This window comes from Stegodyphus dumicola, chromosome 1 (genome assembly GCF_044657685.1).
Source record: "Stegodyphus dumicola isolate Sdum_Otavi_A_Nest chromosome 1, ASM4465768v1".
NCBI classification, from domain to species: Eukaryota; Metazoa; Arthropoda; class Arachnida; order Araneae; family Eresidae; genus Stegodyphus; species Stegodyphus dumicola.
The window spans coordinates 263,688,482-263,712,360 of NC_140768.1; the positions used below are offsets into that span (position 1 = coordinate 263,688,482).

A 23,879-nucleotide genomic window follows, 5' to 3' on the forward strand; every position below is an offset into this window, starting at 1 on the left:
TTTATCTCCTTACCAAAATGTCGCCACACTACCTGTTACCATTTTCCAAAGATTAGCCAAATTATTGTAAACCAGTTTACGAGATGTATACTTCAGGAATTAATAAAGCAGAATTCTTAGTAGTCATGCAAAGTTTAGTACATGGAAATAAGAAACCAGCAGCAATATTTAACGTATTTCACTATTAAAATAAAAGGTGTAGTAATTTACAAATGAACCAAACACAGCATTAATTACAGAGTGACTATGAATTTTGTAAAAAATGCCTCAGAAGCTGAAAATCATCTCATATTTGAGAAAGTATTTCATAAACAAGCTCTGTAAATAGAAAAAAAAAAAAAAAAAAAAAAAAAAAAACATGTTAATATGAAAAATAGGTTAGAGTTGACTTGAGGGTACTCCTTGTATTATCGTGAAGTTGTTTCATTTATGGTAACCTGAGTAGTTAAATGTTATGGAAACCCTATTATGATGTAAGTGGTTTGCATTATTCTGGGAAATTTTGAATCATGGGATGTTTTGTAAAAGCTTTTGTGGTATGTGTTGGTTAAGAAGTACTTTGCTTGTTTTATTGTTTAAACGGTAGAATGGATGGATGTAGTAAGATTAATTTGAAGTTTCTGTACGAATTGGAACAAAAGGGGAAAAGAGCATTAACTGACTGGTGTGTAAATGAAGGTTTACTTAGTAGCCATTTTCCGGACAGTCTGGAACTACGGAGGATATTTTTTACTCTAATTTTTTTTTAATTTATGTGACAACACCGATATACGGATTCGAGTTTAGATAATTTTAGGAAGTTTTTGGATGCTGTTAAGGAATTTTGTGTGCCATAGACTGATGACGAAGAAATTTCTAAATAAAGTAAGTGGATATTTGCTTTGCGTAGTGCTTAAATGCACAAGAGGTTTTTTTCCTTTTTTATGTTATTTTATTGTTTGGTTTAAAATGTAGTTTTTTGAGATTATGTATTTTTTGTTTGTCTCTACTGTAGAAGTGGGTGCTCCTTTGACTTTTTAAGTAAAACTATAGCAATGTGTACATGGACAAATTGAAGAGTGTGCACATTGCTAAGTTTGTGCAATTCTCTGATGTTAAGTGAAAATAAGTCAAAGTATACATGGATAAAGGGAGCGCACAATGCAAGTTTATGTATTTCTGGGATATTTTTATTAAGTGAAAATAGGTCAATGTGTACATGGATACTGAGCTTGTGCAGTTCTTTGACTTGTTATTTTGGCTTGTGTAGCGGCGATTTTTCCACCAAAAATCACCACTACACAAAGCCAAAATAACAAGTTGAAGAACTGCACAAACTTGGTATCCATGTAACACCAAAAATCGCCAAGGGGTACCCATAAATATACTTTTACCGAATAATACAATGAACTTCGATTTTAATGTTTTTAATTGTTAATTGAATAAAACTGAATTAAAATTTCTTTCTAATGTAATTAATGGATACTTGTGAAAACATTTCATGCATTTAATTCCATTAAGAATAAAATATTGCTAAGAAATATATTCTTTCACAAACTTAGGACTCTGAAATATTGTAGAGAAAGAAAATATATACATTTACTATGTAATTACAAAATGCTTTCCTCTGACCATGCAAAAACCTACTATTCTCAATGGCAAGTAACTGAGTATTTTGGTCAACAAGAGGGGTGTTTCATTGCTTCATGGGAATAAATGTAAAAAAAAAAAAGTTCGGACCTTTCCTCCGTTTCCTACCTCCTACTGTCTTAGGGCATCTTTTATTATTTTTTTATCTCTAAGTGTTACACAATTCTGCTTGAATCAATGGTCCTAAGTTTCACTCAAATTTTGCCCTATGTTTCAAAATGTTTCTAAAGTGAGACATGGAACTACCACAGAAAATGCTTATGCCGTAGCTTTCTACTGCTTTATCATGGTGAAATCTTCATGCAATATGCTACATCTTTCCCACTTAGCATAAATTTCATACATTAGAGAACCAGAGTTGTTTTTCTTTCTTTCTCTTCTGCAGATATTTCCTCTCAAAATGGTCCTTTGTTGCCACTTCTGAAGTAGTAGTAGTCCTTTCATGTTGAGATTCTTTTTCCAGTTCTCCAGTAATTTCTCATGGCTTCACTTGTTAAGATTCCAGTCCACTATTTTGCCTACATATACACTATCAAAGATAATAATAAAAAAAAATATGGTGTCAATCTCAAGGGTCAAAGTGTTCAAAGTTTCCAACTGCAAATCTATGTGATTATAATTTCCTCCAGGCAGAATTTGTGGTCTTTTAATTTACTTGCTAACAGACTTTGTTAATGAGCAGTGGAAAATATTAAAATGATGTCAATTATTGTTCCAAATGTTAATGCCATAGGTTACCTTTGAAAATCATATGTTGTTCACTCGAGTATTTGTAATTCAAGATATCATTCGTCATTCGAGGCATTTGTTGTTCAGATAATCTGTTTGTGAACAAAGGTTTCAATATTATTATAAGCCACCATTATCAGTACAATGGTTAATACTGCTGTTTGTCATATTGTTTGGACCAAAATCAAACTTTGACAAGACCTGGACGTCTTCAGTGCATGATGTGTTTGCAGCATGGAGGCACTTAACATGTTATCAAATTAAGAAACTGTTACGATTGCTATACATTGATTACTTCATGTTTAATTATACTACCAGTTTAAAAAATCAAAACTATTCTGAAACGAATTTTACCAAACAGAGGTTATATACTTATTTGAAAAATGTTTTAGCAAAACTGATGAATATAAATCTTAAGGAAGTATGACTGAAATTACTGTACTAATTTCATACCATACTAATTTTTAATTGATAAATTCTCACAACAAAACTTATCGCGAAGAAACATCACAAAAACACTCTAGAATACAGATATAATGATTGAATTTAAAGACTTCAATATTAGTTAATGAAGATACATCTAAATGTAACCATTCATTACCTGGTTTCAGAAATTTCGGGCGGAAACTCATTACGTACGTTTAAATTCGGAAACAGCAATTACATAATTTTTAAAATTACGTTACACAACACAGTGCAAAGGTGTAATTATACGTGAAAGTGTTTCGTCTGCAGATGAATGTTAATTTTTGTGATTTTAAAGGGAATTTGAAACTTTCCGATACATCTCATATTCATGTTCCCCACACACGCTCTTTTGTTTACTCACGAATTACAGAGGGCGCTGGCTGCAATATTTTACAGCTAAATGCTAATATTTTCTCTTAAATTAAATATTAAGCTTGATTGCATGGAGAAAATTTACCATGATAATAAATAAAATAGCCTTTTAATGCTAACTTCTTATTTCAGTATTTATGTCATTCAATCTTATGCACTTTCTATGTTACATGCAGAAGAAATGTTTTGAGTATTAATAGCAGCCATAGTTAATTTCACCTTCATTGAGATAACTATTTTCATGCTGTTCAATATAACAATTACATTTCATTTATAGATAATTTTTGTACCACAAGTTTATTTATGAAAAAAGAAGTAAAAAATTGGCGGGAAAATAAAATTAAAAAATATTAGTATCATTAATGCCCTGTAGATGGCGGGTCGGATGTTTTCATCTCAGCAGACTAGTCTCCTCTTGATCGGTAAGGGGTGGTCAGATGTGTTTATGTGCAAAATTGTATTAGAAATTTATGATTCCAATCAAATGTGAATGTAGACTATATTTGGCCGTACTACTTCTGGTGAGTACTTGTAATTACATAATTGAAATAAATCCTTAATTCTAAGATCAGATTTCTATTTTGCGAGCTTGGTAAACATTTTATGAATGTCATTTTGCGTTAGAGCCGCTCCGTCGCGGGAATGTATCGTGATTATGTAGCGATCACTATCATACGATGTTGTATTTTTGTCATTAATATTCCTTAGCGAGTGCCCGATTCATCTGATTAAACATGAGCTATGTTGTTTATGTTGTATTGAGGAGAATGCTCAGACAGAAGCCGTAGTCAGTTAAATGTCAATTTTTTTTAACTTTATGATTTTCCATATCGTACGTGTTAATCATGTTTGTATATATATATATATATATGTTTGCCTTCAAACCTTTTTTTTTTTTATTTGCAATTTTGATAGTAAAGAAGTTTTTCTTAAATTGCTTTTAAAAAAATTCCTATCTTAGTCAATTTTCTGCACTAAGAAAGGTGGTGTGGTGTATTTAATTATGGCAAAGCACACAAGGGCTATCTGCCTAAGAGGAGGGATGCCTTTCGTGGAGGACTTTCTAAGGGAAACTGGCTCGTATACACGTTACACATGGGGAAAACCACGAAAACACCCATGCAACCAGCCCGTTCGCGGGATTCGAACCTCGGACCGAACTACCAGTGTTCAGCGACTTTACCGCTCGGCCGCTGGTGGGCGCACTAAGAAAGAGCTATTCATGTAAACATATTCATATGTATTTACATATTAATAATTTTTACCTTATGTTATACATGGTTTAATTTTTTATTTTAAAAGCTCTGTATTTTAATTATTTAAGCTTTTATGTGTATGTTTTGTATATTAATGTTAAATATCGTTACAGATCATGCCATTGAATTTTGCATTGGAAATCATGAAACCTGAATTGTAGTTCAGAATGTTAGGTCAAACTAATGCATGCGTAAGTTTCTTATAATTAATAAATTTTATTGTATTTAGATTTAAAGTAACATTCATTCAGATTCTTAGTTTTTAAGGAATAAAGCTTTTAAAAAACAATTTTATGAAAGTTTTTAAAGAATGCAGAATAATTTTATTATGAATTTTGTGCTAGAAGTTTTTGTCTTCATGATATGATCGTTTGTATTAGCCAAAAGATTCCTTTTTGCTATAAGTCACCGTCTTCTACATAATGGTTTATTATATTAGGCTTTTTTAATGATCTAGAAATTATACATATGTTCTGTAGGTTATTAAAATAAAAAGTAAAGCAAATTCGAATTATTTTTCAAGTCTAGAAGAATAAATACTGCAAAATATCTGAAAAGTACCTACTCAAAAATGTTGAAATGACACAGATAATATGACCAGGTTTATTATTTAAATATTTATATGTTTTACATGTAACATGATTTTTAAATAACTCATTTAATTATGTTAAAAACGGTACTGTTCTGTTGTGAGGAGCAGATTCAGAAATGTGAGTATATATATATGTATGTATGGGTTCATGTATGCATGCATGCATATATATATATACATATGAATGTATGTGTGCGTATACACATACACATATACCCACATCCATCCGTACATTTCTGAATCTGCTCCTGATAACATGATGATAGAGTACCTTAAAAATATGATAGATATAATAATTCAGATGATTGACATTTTAAATATTAATATGATTCAGTATTATTTCTGGCTATTAAATGTAGAGATTCCATTTTATAAGATACATAAATTATGATATAACTTTTAAAATTTTAATCTGTTTTTGTTTATATGATCTGAATAATGTAAAAAAAGAAACAGAGCATAAGTTATGTAAATTCTGATATTTAAATATATGAGTATTTTGTGATTTATCTGGGAATTATATCTAGAATTAAGGTGCTACTATTGTTGAGTTTGTAATTACATTGTTTGCTTATTATGACTACTAAACTGTTGTTAAAATAAATAATGTAAATTACACATCTTAAATACCTAAAGCATACATCTACTGATTTGAATATCTGCTTTTAATTTGATTTTCTAATTGTGTACTTTGAGATATGTATTTGAAAGTAAAAATTTTATAACATTTCTAGGCATTTCATATAACAAACTTTAAAATATTTGTAGAATTCTAAATTTAATTTTTTTATAGATAGGTCTTCAACAAAAATTATTTTATGTGTGTATTATTTACAAATAACTAGAAAGCAGCTTAATTTCCCATTAAAGTAATTAATCATTTAGCCGATGAAAAATCTATTTATGTTGTTTGTAAATACATAATGTTATAATTCTTTCAAAATATTAAATTAAGCATTGTAGTGAATTTAAAGGGAAACTGGAAAAAATACTCAAGAACACATTTTCTGAGTATTTCTTGCTTTTATTTGATGTTATAATTATTTTTTATGCATTTGCTAATAGGGTAAATGTTTTATGTTTTATTTAATTGCTATTTGCCTTTCTGAATCTGTGTGAGACCATACTTAGTGTGATGAGAGAGAATACTGCCAGAGATTTTCTCATGCCTTTCGGCTAGCATTATTTTCTGGATTGCAAGCTTATGTCAAGAAGCAAATCATAATGTAGGCAGTATACTGCAATTATGTCTCGTTCAGTCCGTGCCCTGACCACGCCTGCCATCTTTTTTTTTTTTTTAATTTATCTTCCATTTTTGTTGCTCTTCCTCCCTTTTCTACCACCTAAACGCAGCTTAGATATCCACATCTAATTTTTTCAACATAGCCTCCCTATCTGACATGTCTCCAATTTTTTTTTTTTTTTTTAATTCTCCAACCGGTTTTGTGGATTTAAGAAAAGGGTAGGTAGGGAAAAGAGAGGAGAGGGTGTGATTCGTCCTGGAGCAAGAGAGAACTTACAGTGTTTTTGTATGTCAGGCTAGAATTGAATAATGTAAAGTTGGTACTCAAGTTTATTGAATGACTGCTGGTAATCATATCACGTGCTGAAAACTGTCGCCAAGTTTGCAGTTCAAAGGTCTTTCGTACCAAAGTTATGCGGTTTGGCGGCTCACTTGTGATTCATTCCCTGGTTTCCTTTGTATTTATCCTCAGACGTGTAATCAGTGAGTGCTAGTCACGCCGCTGCTCTGACAGAATTTCTTCCAGTATAAAATATTTTCGATATGTTCAGTGTGTCATGTTTTACTTATTTGCATATGAAATCTGTCTGGCAGGTGTGTTAATAACGTAAAAATGAGTTTCGGTTTGCAAATCACCATAGCCTTTACAATACCACTATGCGAAATATTAATGATATAGACAACTAACGGAAATAGTGCTTTGAGAGGCAATCTAGCAGCTCTGTTCTTTGATGATGGTTTTTTTGGCGTGGTGCCAAGTAACTCCCGGAGCGAGAATGTTTATTTCTTTCGGATGTATTTTGTAATCGAAAATACTCTCATTCATCATCGAAAAACAATCGTCCTTGAAAAAATAAGGAAAATATGTCATTTGCCTTCACATTACCCAGGACAAGAAAAGAACAAAAGGTAGTATTCTTTTTTAAATATGATATTGCCCTTCTCTCTCTCTTTTTTTTCCCCTTTGTGAGATGTGGTTTTGATCTGAAAATAAATTGAGATGTCAGATTTTGTAAGTAATATAATGTATAATGAAGGCTTTTCTATTAACAGTAATTTATTTCTGTAACAGCTTGGTGAAAGATAGATTATGATCATGGAAAAATTTGTTTCGTATTTTTACTTCAAATTTTCTGATGTTATTTCCGTCTGGAATTTTTTCATATGTGGTTTCGTAATTTACGTACCGCACTTTTGAAGAATAAACGAGACCATTTTGTAATGAGCTTTTACAAAATTACTCTCATCCTTCTTGCAGCAATTTTTGTTTTATAAAATTTGTTATAATTGTTATTGTCGAAAGTGTTAGCTCTGAGCTTTCATATGCATTTCTTAAAGAATATGTCTGAATTTTGCTCAATTTAAAATTTAAGGAACTTGATACCTTATCTCTTAATCAGAGTAAGCGAATAGTTGATATAGTATTTTCTCTCTCCGACATTTAAAAAGAGGAAGCTAACTGCTTAAAAAATTAAGCTTTACTTTTTCTTCCATGTCCATAATTTGTATTGATAACTATTTGTAATAACAATATGTCAGAACTCAATTTTGCAGTTCATTTGATTATTTTGAATCGTGAAAGAGTCGAATAAGGTAATTATCTTATGCTGATGTGCGCCGAGTGTAATGGCACGCTTTAATGTTGGGTTAAAAAAGAATTCGTTAACCTATTCGTTAACTCTTTGTTCGAATAACGAACAGAATTCGTTATTCGTTCATTATGCATTATACTACTAATATTATTATGGAAAACGGAACAAAAAAATGATTTATTTGCTTTTAAATTTTCTGTTCTGTTCATGCGCTGCATATTAAACTTAATTTTTATATTATTTTCTGCTGTAATAAATAAGAATTTTTTTTAACACAATTAGAGATTACTTTACATCTTATGTATTTTTAAATTCGGTAATTTTTTGAGATTTCAAATGTTATACTAGTTTATCTTGTTAAGCCTTGCACTTTTTTTCGGTGCAGATAAAAATTTCACATTTACCAGAAATCAGCAATAAGCTGGAATAGTCTGAAGAAAGACCGCTGAACTGTAATCCACATGACTAACTCATGATTGATGCATGACTATTACTCTTGTTTAGACTGCGACATCGTTATTTCGTAATCAGCAGAACTCGCCTTTCTCATGTTTTGCCAACTATTTATTCTGTGACTAATATATAGATGATTCTTCATTCTAAACTGTATATTTTCATTCCCCGTTCATAATTGAAACATTTATAGATTATTCATGTTTTAAATTTATTTGTAAAGTATTTTTACAGAAATTTCATATTTTCATTTAAAAAGATGAATGCAAACTTTCTCTGTGTTATTTTTTTTTAATTCAAAATAAACATGTCTTAGTTAATGGTTAAAAAACTATTAAAAAATTTAATTTTTAACCGGTAATTTTTGAAAAATTTTCGTCCTGAATCTCTTGAGTTGTATAAATTAACGTAGAATATTGAACGGTAAGAAAGGTGCTATAATGCGGCCGTCGCTAAATCGGAGGCTAAGTTCTAAGTTTACTTCACTCGTAGTAAAATCTGCGTGTATATGTGACATAATGATCTTAGTGTGTGCCCCATGAAGATTTGTATGTGATCTGTATTTCGTATGTACCTTATATCCAATATGTGGGTTCTATATGATTGCTGAAAAACTGCAGCCAAAACTACAGTGGATATAGATTCAATCACTCATAAGTACGAGTATACAGTCTTTTAATTGCCATCTGTGCTTGTTTTATTTAGAATCATCAGTAGTGCAAAACTTACTTCGTTCACTGCATACGAGGTATGGTTTTTTTTTTTTTAAATAAAGTAAAATAATTTGCGAAAGTATCTAAGTAATATAGTGATTAGTGACGTCATGATTATCAAAATGTGATGCATTTTTGCCAGTCCGTGACACTAAGCCGACAACCACTTAGCCGAAAGGACATTTAGCCGACAGGGACATTTTGCCGGCACGGACATTTAACCGACAGCACGTTGAAACAGACAACACATTTAACCGACAGCACGTTGAAACAGACAACACATTTAGCCGACAGCACGTTGAAACAGACAACACATTTAGCCGACAGCACGTTTAGCTGACGGCGCATTCAAGTAAACCAAAAACATACGACATCATTTTTAGTAAAATTTGTTCATATTTGCCTGATAAAAGACTGTTTTCGGGGTTATACAACGAGAAGGTTTATGGACAACTGCTACATTTTTGTCTTTTCTTTATGCTAAAGAGACCATAAATTCTAAAACTAGATAAAAAGTAACCTTATTATGGCAAAGATTTTGAAATCAATTTCGATAACAATCGGACATAGGAGCGAAACGATATTATGTTGAAAAGTCTAGCGAAACGAAATGTAACGTGATCTGTCGAGGGAAAAAATAATGAAACTCTAAAAAGCTAAGATATTAAACTTTTGAAAGCAGTAAAAATTTAATATCATTAACTGTCATTAACTAAAAAAAATATTGTTGGTGTGAAAGAGTTAAAAGAAATCCAGTTTATTATTTGAAAAAGCTCTACAGATAATTTTCGTAGATCGAAAACCAAAATTATGGTTAAGTTTTCAATTGTGATTAGCTGTCGAAAATTTATTTATTTCTCCTTCCAAACATACGATTCATGTTTCCTGATGGGAAATTTCAACGCTCTTTCAGTTTGGGGATGTATGTCAAAACAAACTGACATGATAGGCCAAAATTCAGCAAGAAATAAAGTCAAAAATGGGATCAAGAATTTTATAAATCTTTAAAGTAATCTACAAATTTTACTAATAAATGAGGACATGACATCGAAATTGAACTTGTGGAAAATCCGGGCAGTTTCGTTATTGAGTATGGCAGTGTTGATGCAATTATTTTTGATGTCGAAATGTGCTTTATGATGGCAAGAGGTTCTTCTTAATTTCCTATTATATACTGTTTGCGCTATACTTTTTCTTTTTACTTCCTTGTACGAAGTAAAAAGAAAGTATTATAATCCCGAAAAGCTTCAGGCAGCATATTTCAACGAAAATATCCACTTTGACCGCTTTCGAATGCAATTTAACGATGTTTTTGCGTGATATCTGTACGTAAGGACAGAATAAAAGACTCTTTTCCTCCAAAAAAACTAAAAAACTGCTTTAAAATGAATTCTGAAGAGAATTTTTCGTGGCTTCTGTACGAACGTATGTGCGTACGTACGTATCTCGCATAACTCAAAAACGAGTAGCCTCAGAACGTTGAAATTTTGTATATAAGACTACTATAACATGTAGATGTGCACCTCGTATTTTGGTTTCAATCAGCCGCGCCAAACGTATATAAATATATTTATATATATATCCACTCTGTTGCCCGGCTCAGTGATCTCAGTTTCTTTACTCTTATATGTTTGTAAATTGTATATTTTTTGCTTTAAAAAATGATTGAATTATGTTGTTCTTATCTTCCGGTTAAGGTTTTTATGCCTTTAGTAAATCAGTATGCAATATTTTTAGAATTATCAACAATTTTAAAATTGTTTTAGCGCCGCTAAGCCTAATAATGTTTTTGATGGCGGCGATTGCTCTTGTTTACATTTGAAACAGCAGGATAGCGGATTTGTTGCCAATCTAGAGAAACTTAGCTTAGCAACAACAAAGATAACGTCTTCATTTATTATTTAAATTATGCTTAATCCTTTCTAGAATTTTTTCGAGGAAATAAGATTTACTTCGTAATTTTTAATATAGATATTTTGAGTTTTTATGTATTTTTGCCTTCTCGCGAAGTGAGAACTGAATTAATTGAATGAGAAATACTCAATCCTCTGTGAAAAACTGTTTCTTTTTTGTTTTGTTTGCTTAATTTCTTTTATACATCATTCTGGCTTCATTATAGTATTTGAATAGAACATGTGGCAACGATTAGATAATTCGGTACTTACGTATTAACGCAACCAGGCCAAAATTCGCATAAATTGTGAAATTTGGCGACCCTACTTACGGCAACCGTACGTGTTATACGTAGTTTTGTAAAAAGAGTATGTGGAGATTCACAAAATTTTCCTGCATTTTCGTGCAAATTTTTGTAATTTATGAGAAAATAGCAGTGTACATGGATAAAGTCAAGAGTGTGCGCAATGCCATTTTTGTGCAATTCTGGGATGTTTTTTTAAGTAAAAATAAGTCGACGTGTACATGGTTATGGCGAATACGGTTTTCAATCAGTGCTAAAGGTAATAGTCAAAAGATTTCCGCCGAAAAAATAATTCTGCAACTTATTCAAATTCGAAACCAGAAAGGTTTAATTGCTATTTTATATTTTAAAACAAAATAATATAAAAAACTGTACTAAAAATTATCTGTAATTAATAAATGTACATTTTCTTTCTATTCATACTTTTTTACTCAAACTTACAAATAGCGCCAACCTGGTTGCGATAATACTTAAGTACCGATAATGCTATTCTTTAAATGATATAAATTTTGTGCATTATGAATTATAATATGAACGAAATATAATACTGTTAAGTGAATCTAGCGCCAGAGTGTCGCTATGGTAAACAAATACTAGAGTGAATTTTAAAGAATGCATTTATTCTATTGTGGTTTATGCGCTGTCGGCGAAGTAGATTTAATTCAATCCAATAAGTTTAAATGAAATGCAAGAAAAAATGCGTATAATTTAATATTCCGTACAAGGAAGTCATGTGGTGTACACATCAGATTTTTGTTATTTGTGATGCATTTTTACTTCCTTGTACGAAGCAAAAAGGAAGTATTGTAATCGCGAAAAAGGTGCTACTTTGGTAGACGGTTGCACGGATTTTTCGCGATTTACGTTGGCGCAATTGTTGGCGCGATTTTTACAATCGTCAGCCATCTTGAAAAACGCTGTTTTTACGCATAGTAAAGTATTCGAAACTTTAAAAAAAAAAAAAAAAAATATCGTTAAAAGTAATGGATTAATTTTCTGTTGAAAATGTCGTTTTATAAGATGGCCGACAAGTGTAAATAAATACATTTACTATGAGTATAAAATACTAAAGTAAGGCTATTATTACTTTCATATAGCAAAAAAGAGAATTAAAACACCGCTATAAAAAAATTGTGCCAACGTTTAATTTGATTAAAATATTACTGAAATTGAATATCGAATTAAAAACCATCCTACCAACATTTAAAAGAATTAGAATATTATTAAATTCAAATACTTTAAAATACGTTATATAAAATATAATTAACATTAAAACATATGTGACAATAATTATCTCAGCAATTTTTGAAAATAGTGTGTTAATTTTTTTAACAAAAATTGAAGTATACAATTATAAAACAAAAGAAAAATATGTACTTTTTTTGAGTAATTTAACCTCTTGTTTATTGATAAGTACCACAAAAAAATCGAAATCGTAATTGAATCCGCTCTTTTAACCATCTTCATCTGTTATCCACATATCTCGCACTTCATTGAAGAAGCAATTAGCGAGGTTTTCTCCAAAAATTTAAAATAAATTTCCTCTGACGCTATTAACAATTTATAAATAAATCTTTGATTAGGAAAGACAGGTTGGCCAAAATAAGGTCTCAAAGGGCAATTTTTTATTCCAATAATAATAATTCTTGGTAATTACCAATAACAACATTCATCTTCGAAAAGGAGATATCCATTCCATTTGAAATCTGAAGAATTCGAAGAGATGAATAATAAAATTTTAAAATGGCGCGGTAATGCACAAATATTCAGTAACCAATCAGGGAGCTGATTACATCACGCATAGAATTAAAATTATTTAAATAATCATTCATAATAAAATCATTTTTAAAACAAATGCAAAATTAAAATGTATTTTAATATTTAACAGCCAAAAATAATGTTTAAATTAGATTAAATTTATAGATATTAATAAAACCAATTACTTTTTAAGTAAGATGACGTCATTGATTACATCATCCACAACATAAAATATTATAAACAACAAAATTTTTATTTCAAATAAAAATATAAAATTAAATTGATTTTTAATATTTAGAAGCCATAAATAATATTTAAAACACGGAAGTTATGCATAATAAAACGCGTTATTTTTTTAATAAAATGACAACAAAGTATCGGTTATCATAAATAACTTATCCAGCAATGGGTTTACCATAAATTGTATTACTCGCCAAAAGAAAAATCGCCAAAATCCGTGCAACCGTCTACCAAAGTAGCACCACGAAATGTTTTAGGCGGCATATTTCAACGAAAATTACCCATTTTGACTTCTTTCAAATGCAATTTAACGATGTATTTCTGTGATATATACGGCAAGGACGGAATAAAACACACTTTTCCTCCAAAAAAATTATAAAACTGATTTAAAATGAATTCTGAAGAGAATTTTTCGTGTCGACTGTACGAACGTATGTACGTACGTACGTATCTCGCATAACTCAAAAACGAGTAGCCTCAAAACGTTGAAATTTTGTATATAGGATTGCTATAACATGTAGATGTGCACCTCGTATTTTGGTTGCAATCGGCCGCACCAAACGTATATAAATATATTTATATATATATATATATCCACACTGTTACCCGGCTCAGTGATCTCAGTTTCTTTACTCTTATATGTTTGTAAATTGTACATTTTTTGCTTTAAAAATGATTGAATTATGTTGTTCTTATCTTCCAGTTTTTATGCCTTTAGTAAATCAGTATGCAATATTTTTAGAATTATCAACAATTTTAAAATTGTTTTAGCGCCGCTAAGCCTAATAATGTTTTTGATGGCGGCGATTGCTCTTGTTTACATTTGAAACAGCAGGATAGCGGATTTGTTGCCAATCTAGAGAAACTTAGCTTAGCAACAACAAAGATAACGTCTTCATTTATTATTTAAATTATGCTTAATCCTTTCTAGAATTTTTTCGAGGAAATAAGCGTTTAAGATTTACTTCGTAATTTTTAATACAGATATTTTGAGTTTTTATGTATTTTTGCCATGTCGCGAAGTGAAAACTGAATTAATTGAATGAGAAATACTCAATCGTCTGTGAAAAACTGTTTCTTTTTTGTTTTCTTTGCTTAATTTCTTTTATACATCGTTGTAGCTTTATTATAGTATTTGAATAGAACATGTAGCAACGATTAGATAATTCTTTAAATGATATAAATTTTGTGCATTCTGAGTTCAAGAAATGCCTAAAAACCTTTACAGTAACAAAGTTAAGCAGAAAAACCCGCAGGAAAATTTAGCAGAAATCATTAACATTTTCAAAGATCAGAAAACCCTTTTTCTCATGAAATCAATAACCGTAATAGTTCAGAGAATTAAATCAGCTAAATCAAATATGCAGAAACTTTTCAAGCCATTAAGATGATTCTGAACTTTGCAGATAAAGATTAATTCGCAGTTTCTCTCAAGACAAGCATAGCCGAGCGGCAGAAATTTTCAAGTTGCAAATCCTCACATCGTGGAGCCACGTTTACTTCTCTTCTAGAGACTGCACCTAGGTGCAAAAAGTACGTTCCTTCTTACTGGATTCAACTCATCATTAAAGACACCCTACTTATAATATATTGGTAAAGGCTGCACTAGGCCGATTGCCTCTTAATTGTGTTATGACATAGACATAGACATAGTTATAATATGAACGAAATATAATACTGTTAAGTGAACCTAGCGCCAGTGTCGCTATGGTAAACAAAGTGAATTTTAAAGAATGCATTTATTCTATTGTGGTTTATGCGGTGTCGGCGAAGTAGGTTTAATTCAATCTAATAAGTTTAAATGAAATGCAAGAAAAAATGCGTATAATTTAATATTCCGTACAAGGAAGTCATGTGGCGTACACATCAGATATTTTTTTAATGTAAAACTATTCAAACGGGTTTTAAATTTTTCTTATTGTATGCTAAAGATTCATAATTATACATCCAAGTTACGAGTTAAAACAAATTTAATATTTATCAAAATTGAGCATTTCGAACAGATGAATCCAAAACTGTAAATGCTTCTTTTTTAAAAAAAATCAAGCTTGATTTTAAGACAAATACTTAAACCAAGTTGTTAAATTTATAGCAATAAAGATTAAATAAATTCATTAAATTTATACAACCTCTGTCTTTTGTAATGAATATTACTACGATTTATTAGTAGGTGGTAGCTGTAATATGGAGCTATTTATTTTTTTTTTAACAAATTGCTCTGTATTAGCAGATGTACGTTTTGCTGTTACTTTCTGTCACCATCTGTGCTGAAATTTGTATTTCGACTTTTAGCGTCTTGCTAGCCGACGTTTTAAAATACGCGCCGGTAAATATCTGAGCCAGCTTAAGTAATTTGTCTTATATGTAGTCTCTGACTACGTTACCCGCATTTAAAATTTAATTTTCTGTTATGTTCATTTAAATACCTTCAAGGTAACACACGTTCGTTTGCAGCACAAGTTGTGCCTTTCTTTTCGCTTTAAGATTTAATATTTTAACGTCCTTCCGATTTTATGATTGTTTCAGATTCAGCAGTAACTCGCTTGCAGTCAAGTAAGGTCTGCAGGACTTAACCCTGTAACTGTCAAGTTATTTTGATGATTTGGTGAAACCAAATTTTGATGAAACCAAATGTAGCCGAAATAAATATTTCCCGATATATATTCGGGTATAACAATACGATGCACTCAAAAAAAAAAAAAAAAAAAAAAAAAAAAAAAATTACCCCGAGAAATACTCGGATCTCGGGCATGACAGTTAAAAGGTTAAAATACAGTCTTCCAGTTATAGTAAAACCCTAAAAATGTTTTGCATTCTGTGTGTTGCAAATATATTCCCGAATTGTAATATTGAAAATGTAGCTGTAAATTTGTAAATATAGCGTATATAAATAGAGTGCAACTTCTTGCGATGAAAATGTTTTTGTGGGATCGGAAAATATTCAGTAAACAAAGATAGATGTACTTTTTAATGAACTCGCAAGGGCCGCAAAATGATTTTGTAACAGAATTTCTGGATTTTTATTACAGCAACGTTTCATACTTGAAAAATGGATAGCGAGATCTGATGGTTTAAAGTTATCTGATGGTTTTTAAATGGACCATTGTTTGAAAATATTTTAGAATCTAAATACATGGAGGAAAGCTTAACTTCCGAAAGATGATAATCTGATAGCAAAATATCTGAAGAATTTAACTGTTACCCGAAATATAAAATTGAAACTGAGCTAGAATATATAATGTTAATAACTGAATTTCTCATGCTGGGTATAAACAGCCCAGCATCTATTTTGACAGTGTTGTTGTTCCAAACAAGTCAGACACTGGGAACTTAATATGCTTCCGTCGCGAATGGTCAATACTGATGAGTAATTTAGACATCAGATCACCGAGAACGTTGCCAAGAGTGGAACCACAGAAAGATGACTGAAGTACACCAAAGCTTTGAGTACATCCGTGAGAAGGAGAGTAACTGATTCGAGGGTCTTAGAGGCGTAGCTAAGGCTTTCGGCGCCCGGAGACAACTAAGATTTTGCTCCCTTTTCTGTGTGCCAAGTATGGAAAACATTTCATTCTAAAAGTCGTAAGTTTCAATTTGGCTCACTCTGGATATTGCGCCCGGGAACAGATGTCTTTCGTTGCCCCACCCTAGCTACACCACTGGAGGGTCTCTATCCTTGCCCCCTACTACCAAACCACTTGCAAGGACTTTCGTTTCACCTGTATTTTAAGTGCTGTTATCCCGCACAGACAATATATATTTTAGACACTATAGACATTCAGGCCTTCTTCTGTATACGAAACTGCACCCAACGATATAGCAATCAGCGTAGCTGACCATTATATAGACTAGAGTGGCCTGCTTTGATAACAAATTCAGCAAAACGTCTCATGATGACCACTTTTAAGAAAGGACAGATTTTTGAGAGCATAAATAAACCTTGGTATTGAGTAAACCGATAGTCATATTCTCTAAAGCCATCATCTTCACAGAAGACCGAAATCGTTTGGAACTACGTGGTTTGTTTGAGTGGTTTCATTATCATTTCATTATGATATGTGGCAACTGAAAGAAACTCAACTGCACTTATTAATTGTCTGAGAAGCTTCAAATAAAGTCCCTTCTCCTTCAGATAAAATCTCCCTGCCCCCCCCCCAAAAAAACTGTTTTATTCTATATTGGTTTCAAGGAAAATCGGGTCACTTTATTGTAACCTTTAACTTAAATATAATGTTAAAATTTTTAATGGTTCAAAAATTAGTGAAAAACCTCAAATATTAAACGAAGTAAATATGTCATTGAAATTAAACATTTTGAAAATAATAAATCGTTCATAATCTTTCCATCACCAAATGGTCTTTTGCAATACCTACTGTAATGCGTTTGAATGTTTAATTTGAAAAATTGTCACTTGTTCGTTATCGCATACGCTGGTGTATATGAGATAATCAGCAAAAATACCACCTGTGACTTTGATTCTTGCGATAGTTCTAGAAGCGATTCCGAATTCTTCTGTGAAGATGAGATTGTTGATAGGAAGGAGAATAGCATAATTTTTCATCTTATTGTCAGTTTAGATCCTAGAATTGGCGTCCACGCGCTAAGAATGGAGCACTTTTGGGGATTAGCAAAATGGAAAAATAAGCATCAATGTGATATTGCTGGTCATCACTTGTTTTCTTATTTATCAGAGTTCATATGAAGGCCAGAACAAGCTGTAGAGAATAACAATCAGTCTGATGTCATTTTAAGTAAACTGCCAAACAATAACCACAAATGCTGAAAAATTTATTTTATAACTACACCTATCCCTCGATTTACACGGAAGATAGGTTCCGCACAAAACCGTGTAAATCGAAATCTTGGATTTTGCTATGTAAAACCGTGTAAAATGAAAAATACACTAAATGTGCATAATTTAGTTATTTATTTACATAAAACAAAAGTAAGACATTTTAAAATATAATATTATAATCATTCAAAAAATATAAGTTTAATCACTGTCATCACTTTCATGAACAATTAGTCTTTTCTTCTTGATTGGTATGATGCCACTTTCATCACTTGAGCGTTCTGGATAATGATTGATGAATTAGGGAAGATTTTAGATCGACAAGACTTTGTAGTGAAATCCTAAATTAACAATTGCCTAGTATCAATAGGAATTCGTTTTTGATTTTGGTCTTCTATCCATATCACTAATGTCTTTTCCATATTTTCCATTCCATCATCTCTTACATATATAATTGTGCTTTAACTGCTGCAAGTTCCAGCTGCTACACTTTTTCTAATAGAGTCTTCATTTTTTCTAATTGTCCTTAGTGTGGCTTCATTTCATGGAGTAAAATTTAATATTATCTCTTCCGTAGACGATCTAATATTTTTTGTTTCTAAAGAAATAACTTTTCTTTGATTTTTTTCTAATCTTTTGGCATTATAAAACCTTAAAAAATTCGCGTAAATTATAAAAATGCCACAAAAATATAAATGTTGAAAACTTACCAGTAAACATTCAAATATGTAGATGAAAATGAGGTAAGCTTTGCTGCTAAAATATTGATACTGCACTATTTCACATGAATAAAATAGCTTTACTGTTGTGAAATACATATATATACGACGGGGATTCCCCCTTTACAACAGGGGAATCTCCATCCTTGTTGTTGCCACCAGTGTTACCAAAGGACTGAGATTCAAAAATGACCCCAGAAAAATTTTCCAGAAATGTAACAGTTGTTTTGACCGTTATTCTTAATAAGATATAAGATATCATTTTATTTTTCCTGCAGTACGTTACTGCCTTCAGCAAAAATACATGGCTTCTGAATTTCATTTTTTCCTCCAGTTCTGTATACATTTTTGTTATTTCCGAATAAATACTGCCGCATGGACATCTGGATAGTAAATGGTGATAAGTCTTTTGGTACTGGAATGTGGAAAAAACTGGAATATCTTCTGTAGATGATTGGTATTTTGTGATCATTTAGAAATAAATGTGTACTACGTGCTTGAAGAAGTTATTTTGGCGGAAAATAGGGATATGTTACTTTTTTTATCCACCCGCTTTAACGTTTTTATTCGTTTATTGAATTTGAGCGATTGGGAAAAGAAGAGTGTCTAGAAATAAGATAAGAAAAACAGTAACATCCTGGCGAATAATGTCGATTTCTTTGTGGTAGAATATGACCCGCTTTCTGTGAAAAATTTACCTTTTTCTTTCGCGTTGAAGAGAAAGTGGCTGGCTTCCATTAAATAATTATTATTTTCATGGAAATTGTTTGGTTTTCTAGATGTAGTTAAATTGTGATAAATTAATAGTTTCCTGTATTTGTGTACAAATGATTGGAACTGGCTTTTTATTTAAAAAGTGTATGACACTGTGTTCCTGCGGTTATAAAACGCACCTTCTCTTTCAGTAAATTTTTCTGGGGGGTGGAAGTATTTTTTTTTATTTAAAGAAATACGGTAGTTGTTGCTTGCATGAAAATGCGGAATTGAGATCCGTATTTTTACGTATCGAAAAACTGTTCCCCTTTTCATCTCCATACGCAAGAATTTTTTGTTCAGTGAGACTTAGCGTATTCCTTTGGAAACATTTTGTAAAAAGAAATAAAAATAGGAACTCAACTTATGTATTTTAAAATACATAAGCAAAACATTTAAATTGTCAATAAAATACCTTTTCTGAAATAAAATAATAGTTAACTTAGCATTTCAAAAGAATGAGAGATTACTCACATCACTTATTTTTCAAAGGAAGTAGAGCGATCAGACTTCCTTTGAAAGAGAGGCAGAGTTTCCTCTTAAAAACAAAGCCTTTGAAGTCATGTGCAAGTCAGGGGAAAAATTTCAATTGTTAAGACACTGTTAATTATGAGATGCACCTCCGTTTTGGAAAACGAGGAAACAATGCAGAAATGCGCCCGCACATGAAGCTAAAGCAGTGCTTCGAAAAATTCTAGGCAGTCTGAAACTGACTGGTTCTCTCTACAAAAGTATGAGAAACTTGCCACAAGGATATAAATGTTCAATGCTCTAAATTCTCTTAATTACAGTCGTTATAGAGTCACTGATAAGTATATAATTTCGGCAAATAAAAATTGCAGAAACTGTGTTTACTTTAGTATTTTTGGATTACTTGTAGCTGCAGATGGGATCTGGTCATTGCTAGCAGAACGATTTGTTGATCTTAAAGAGGAGGTTTCGTTTAATTTTTTTCATTTGAGAAAATGTATGTCAGAGAGGTGATGTGTATTGTGATACGTTTTTTTTGCATATATATGAATCTTGTCTTGTATTGCTAGTAACCCTTTAAATCTGTGAACAGTGATTCAAATTTATTAAATTCCATTTACGTAATTCAGTTGTAGCAATGTTGGTTCTGCTTTCATCAGAAAACGTCTTTCACCATCAATAAAATTCCTCGAAAAAAGCTAACCTTTTAGTTTTCTTTGATCGGTTATGATTTGTTTCAGCTGAAAGAAGCTTCAGGCACCGAACACAAACTCTGTTTTAATTTTCCAGCCAAATATACTTCGTTTAAGAAATTAAGATAATCTCTGATGTTGTAAGCAGAAAATGGGTTACACTGCATGGAAAATATGTTTCCGGGAGGAGAGTACATCAAAAGTCCGAAATTTGCTTTAGAAATTGGCAAGAAACTGAATTTTTGTAAATAATAAATTTTATTATCTTATTTTTCGCTTTGTGAGAAATTCAGTGGATTGAAATCACGCAAATACTTTCTTCCAAATTCTATTTTTCATCTACTTTGATTAACGCAGATGGAACGTATCAGTCAATCGATCTGCGATACCGCTAAACAAAGTATATTATTTTCTAACCATTTATTTATATAAACTTAATTCCATTTAATTTATAATAATGGTGCGATCTGCTTCATGTTGAAAAAGAAAACCATTTTGAGTCTAAAACTGAATCTTTAGGTTAATATATGAAATTCTGGAAAATCTAGATATTCTGACCGTTCTGTTCTCCAAACTATTCGAATTTTTGGTTTTTTTACGTACATAAATCACTGGCTGTTCATTAAATATGCTGGTAATGGTTGCAGCTTTAAATGAAGAATAAAAACTAAGAAAATGATGCTAAACAGCGGTTGGAGACGAAATATTAACATTATGCATAGCCCTTTCCATACAACTTAAATGGAAATTCCTACAAACGTGGGCTACTTCAGTTTTACTCCTATGAAAAGAAGCTCTAGCCCGATTCATACGCGGGGAGACAGACACTCCGGATAAGATACTTGTGTCTTTATACCAATTGACTACGATTTTCTTTTCTAGGAACTCCGTATGGTTGACGTTTAAGTTAATATCTATTGAGCGTCGTCTGACATGCTTTAAAAAAGAGACTTCAGTTTCACACAGGAATGCGTGGTTCTTCATCAACAAGGTTACGCTCTATATCATCACCTAATTTAGGGATTATCTTTTGTTTATGTATGTTCTTCTCTTTTTAAAAGATAACATTTCCCTCTGTCGACGAGATTTGATTGATGTGACTCAGGAGGATGCCGTGTTTTCCGCTATTTGCTTGTGTATCCATGCATCTAAGAGGACGTTGTGTGATCAAGTCTCCACAAGGCGGTAACTTACCACAAAATTTAAAAAAGAAAGCTAATTTAAGAAGTGTTTTTACAGATAACTGCAAAATAAAAGGTCTCTGTTTTTTAAAGGAAGTTAATAAAACTTACACTTTATTCTAAAAAATGATTTGGGAGCTGGGGAAAGAAAACAAAATAGCGTATTTACACGACCAGATTTTAGCATTGGTAAAGCGGGACACCAATGACTGGGGGGGGGTGATAAAAATTTTGTCTATATGGAACCAACTAAAATATTCATAGAACGCAATAATAGTATTACAATATGTTTTTTTTTAAATTTCAACATAAGTAAAATTTACAAATATTATACATTAAAAAATTATATATATCATTATTTTAGTTTTCTGCATATTTCTAATTTGAGTGAACTTTTTTTAGTAAATTGCTATCGTTGTTTAAAAGGTCATAAAAGTTTTCACAAGAATTTGTTAAATTACATTTCACACATACAATGGCTTTCAAAGTCTCAACACTTAATTGTGATTTGTCTGATATCCACACTTTATTTACCGTAGAGAAAACACGTTCACTCTCAGCATTAGTTCCTGGTACGGACAGCACATATTCCACGATTTTTAGTGCATTATTGTATGGAACATGGTTTGTTTCAAAATGATGAAATATTTCTAACCATTTGTTCTCTATTGTGATTTTTGCTGATGCCCAAGATTTAACCTTTTCCTTATCAATATATTTTTTTAATAATGATAATTTATTAAAAAGGATCATTTTCGGAAATATGGGAAATTTTGAGTAATGCGATCGAATGATTTTTGCACATCATTCCAATTTAAGTTCTTGTTTTAATGTAATGCAATGAAAATGTTCAATATCATTGTAATGTACTGTCTATTCTTCTAAATAATGTGTGCAGTTACTATAGAACTTTTTAACATGATTCATGATATCTTCACGATTTATTGCACCTTGTTTTTCTAGCTGGCTTATACTATTACAAATAGTTAACGGAAGAAAATTATTTTCTAACTGCTCTTGGCACTGAAATTTTAAATTATTAACTTCATTTGCTACTTCGATTACCGAAATTTTGTCACGGTCAATAAGTTTTATAGCATTTTAAAAAAGAGCTGCTTGATTGTGTACAAACTCTAGCCAAAGTTTTGAAGATTTTTTTTAGTTACATTACATATAAGCAATTGTGAAGATTTCATTACCTGGTTGAAAGAATTTGAAATAAATACAAATACATGTTAGGCACTCTGCAAAAATATCCGTGTGAAATATCACTTAATAAGGGTAAATAAGATGAAGAAAGAAATATGTGATAAGCATCTGAGCCCAAATGCTATCTTTACATAAAACTATGCATATGAGAAAAATATTTACACCAGTTATATATGTAAAAAGAAGTCAACACTTTTTATTGCAATCTGTGTGAAAAAGATGTTCTATAATAATTGCCAATGTAGAATTATTAAAGTGAACTTTAGTAATTTGCATTCGTATACATTTAGTGTGTTAAATTTCACATTTAATAACTGTTCATTCTTAAATATACTGTCTACACAAGAAAAACTCATCTAAAAGAAAGAACTTATCTTATTCACAAAGAATATATTCAGTTTATTCATATATAACTTTTAATGTTAACAATGGATATAATCAGTTCAGAATATGTATTCTGAACCTTACACTTTAAAAATCAAAAGAATGCAAGCACTGAAATAAGAAAACACTAGATTCATTGTAACACTTCCAGTCCTTCTCAGCTCAATTTAAAAAAAAAAAAAAAAAAAAAAAAAAAACTATACACTTGAATTCTCTTAATCCACAGGTGTTAGTAAATGCATAATATTCGAGGCTAATTGTAGTTTGAGTCATTTTCTCTCTGTAAAGCCGTGAACTCTATATGCCGTGAACATCAATCCAAATATTAATGCGTGATAAAAATCGCGAAAGTAAAATGTCAGCGATTAATTAAACTCATAAAACGAAAGCACTGCGAGATTTTCTACTATTACACCATATATTTATTGCTGCTAAA

At 31.1% G+C, this 23,879-nt stretch overlaps 2 protein-coding genes across 8 annotated transcripts in view; one reads left to right on the forward strand and one right to left on the reverse strand.

Annotated features, from left to right (window-relative positions):
• Positions 1-3,195, reverse strand: part of LOC118202617 (putative ATP-dependent RNA helicase DHX35) — a 109,298-nt gene extending 106,103 nt beyond the window's left edge. For all 6 annotated transcript variants that reach the window (XM_085827584.1, XM_085827574.1, XM_085827578.1 and 3 more), the window contains exon 1: positions 2,960-3,195. In XM_085827584.1, the coding sequence (XP_085683710.1) occupies positions 2,960-2,990 (31 nt within the window). In that variant the 5' untranslated portion in view covers positions 2,991-3,195. The remainder of the gene's footprint in view (positions 1-2,959) is intronic.
• Positions 3,196-3,591: 396 nt separating this feature from the next.
• Positions 3,592-23,879, forward strand: part of p130CAS (Serine_rich_CAS and FAT-like_CAS_C domain-containing protein p130CAS) — a 157,110-nt gene continuing 136,822 nt past the window's right edge. Inside the window, exons 1-2 of one of the 2 annotated variants that reach the window (XM_035355588.2) lie at positions 3,592-3,719; positions 4,568-4,645. In XM_035355588.2, coding sequence (XP_035211479.1) covers positions 4,622-4,645 — 24 coding nt within the window. In that variant the 5' untranslated portion in view covers positions 3,592-3,719; positions 4,568-4,621. Of the gene's footprint in view, positions 3,720-4,567; positions 4,646-6,569; positions 7,199-23,879 lie in introns of those variants that run through there. The other variant, XM_035355587.2, reaches the window with a different exon arrangement.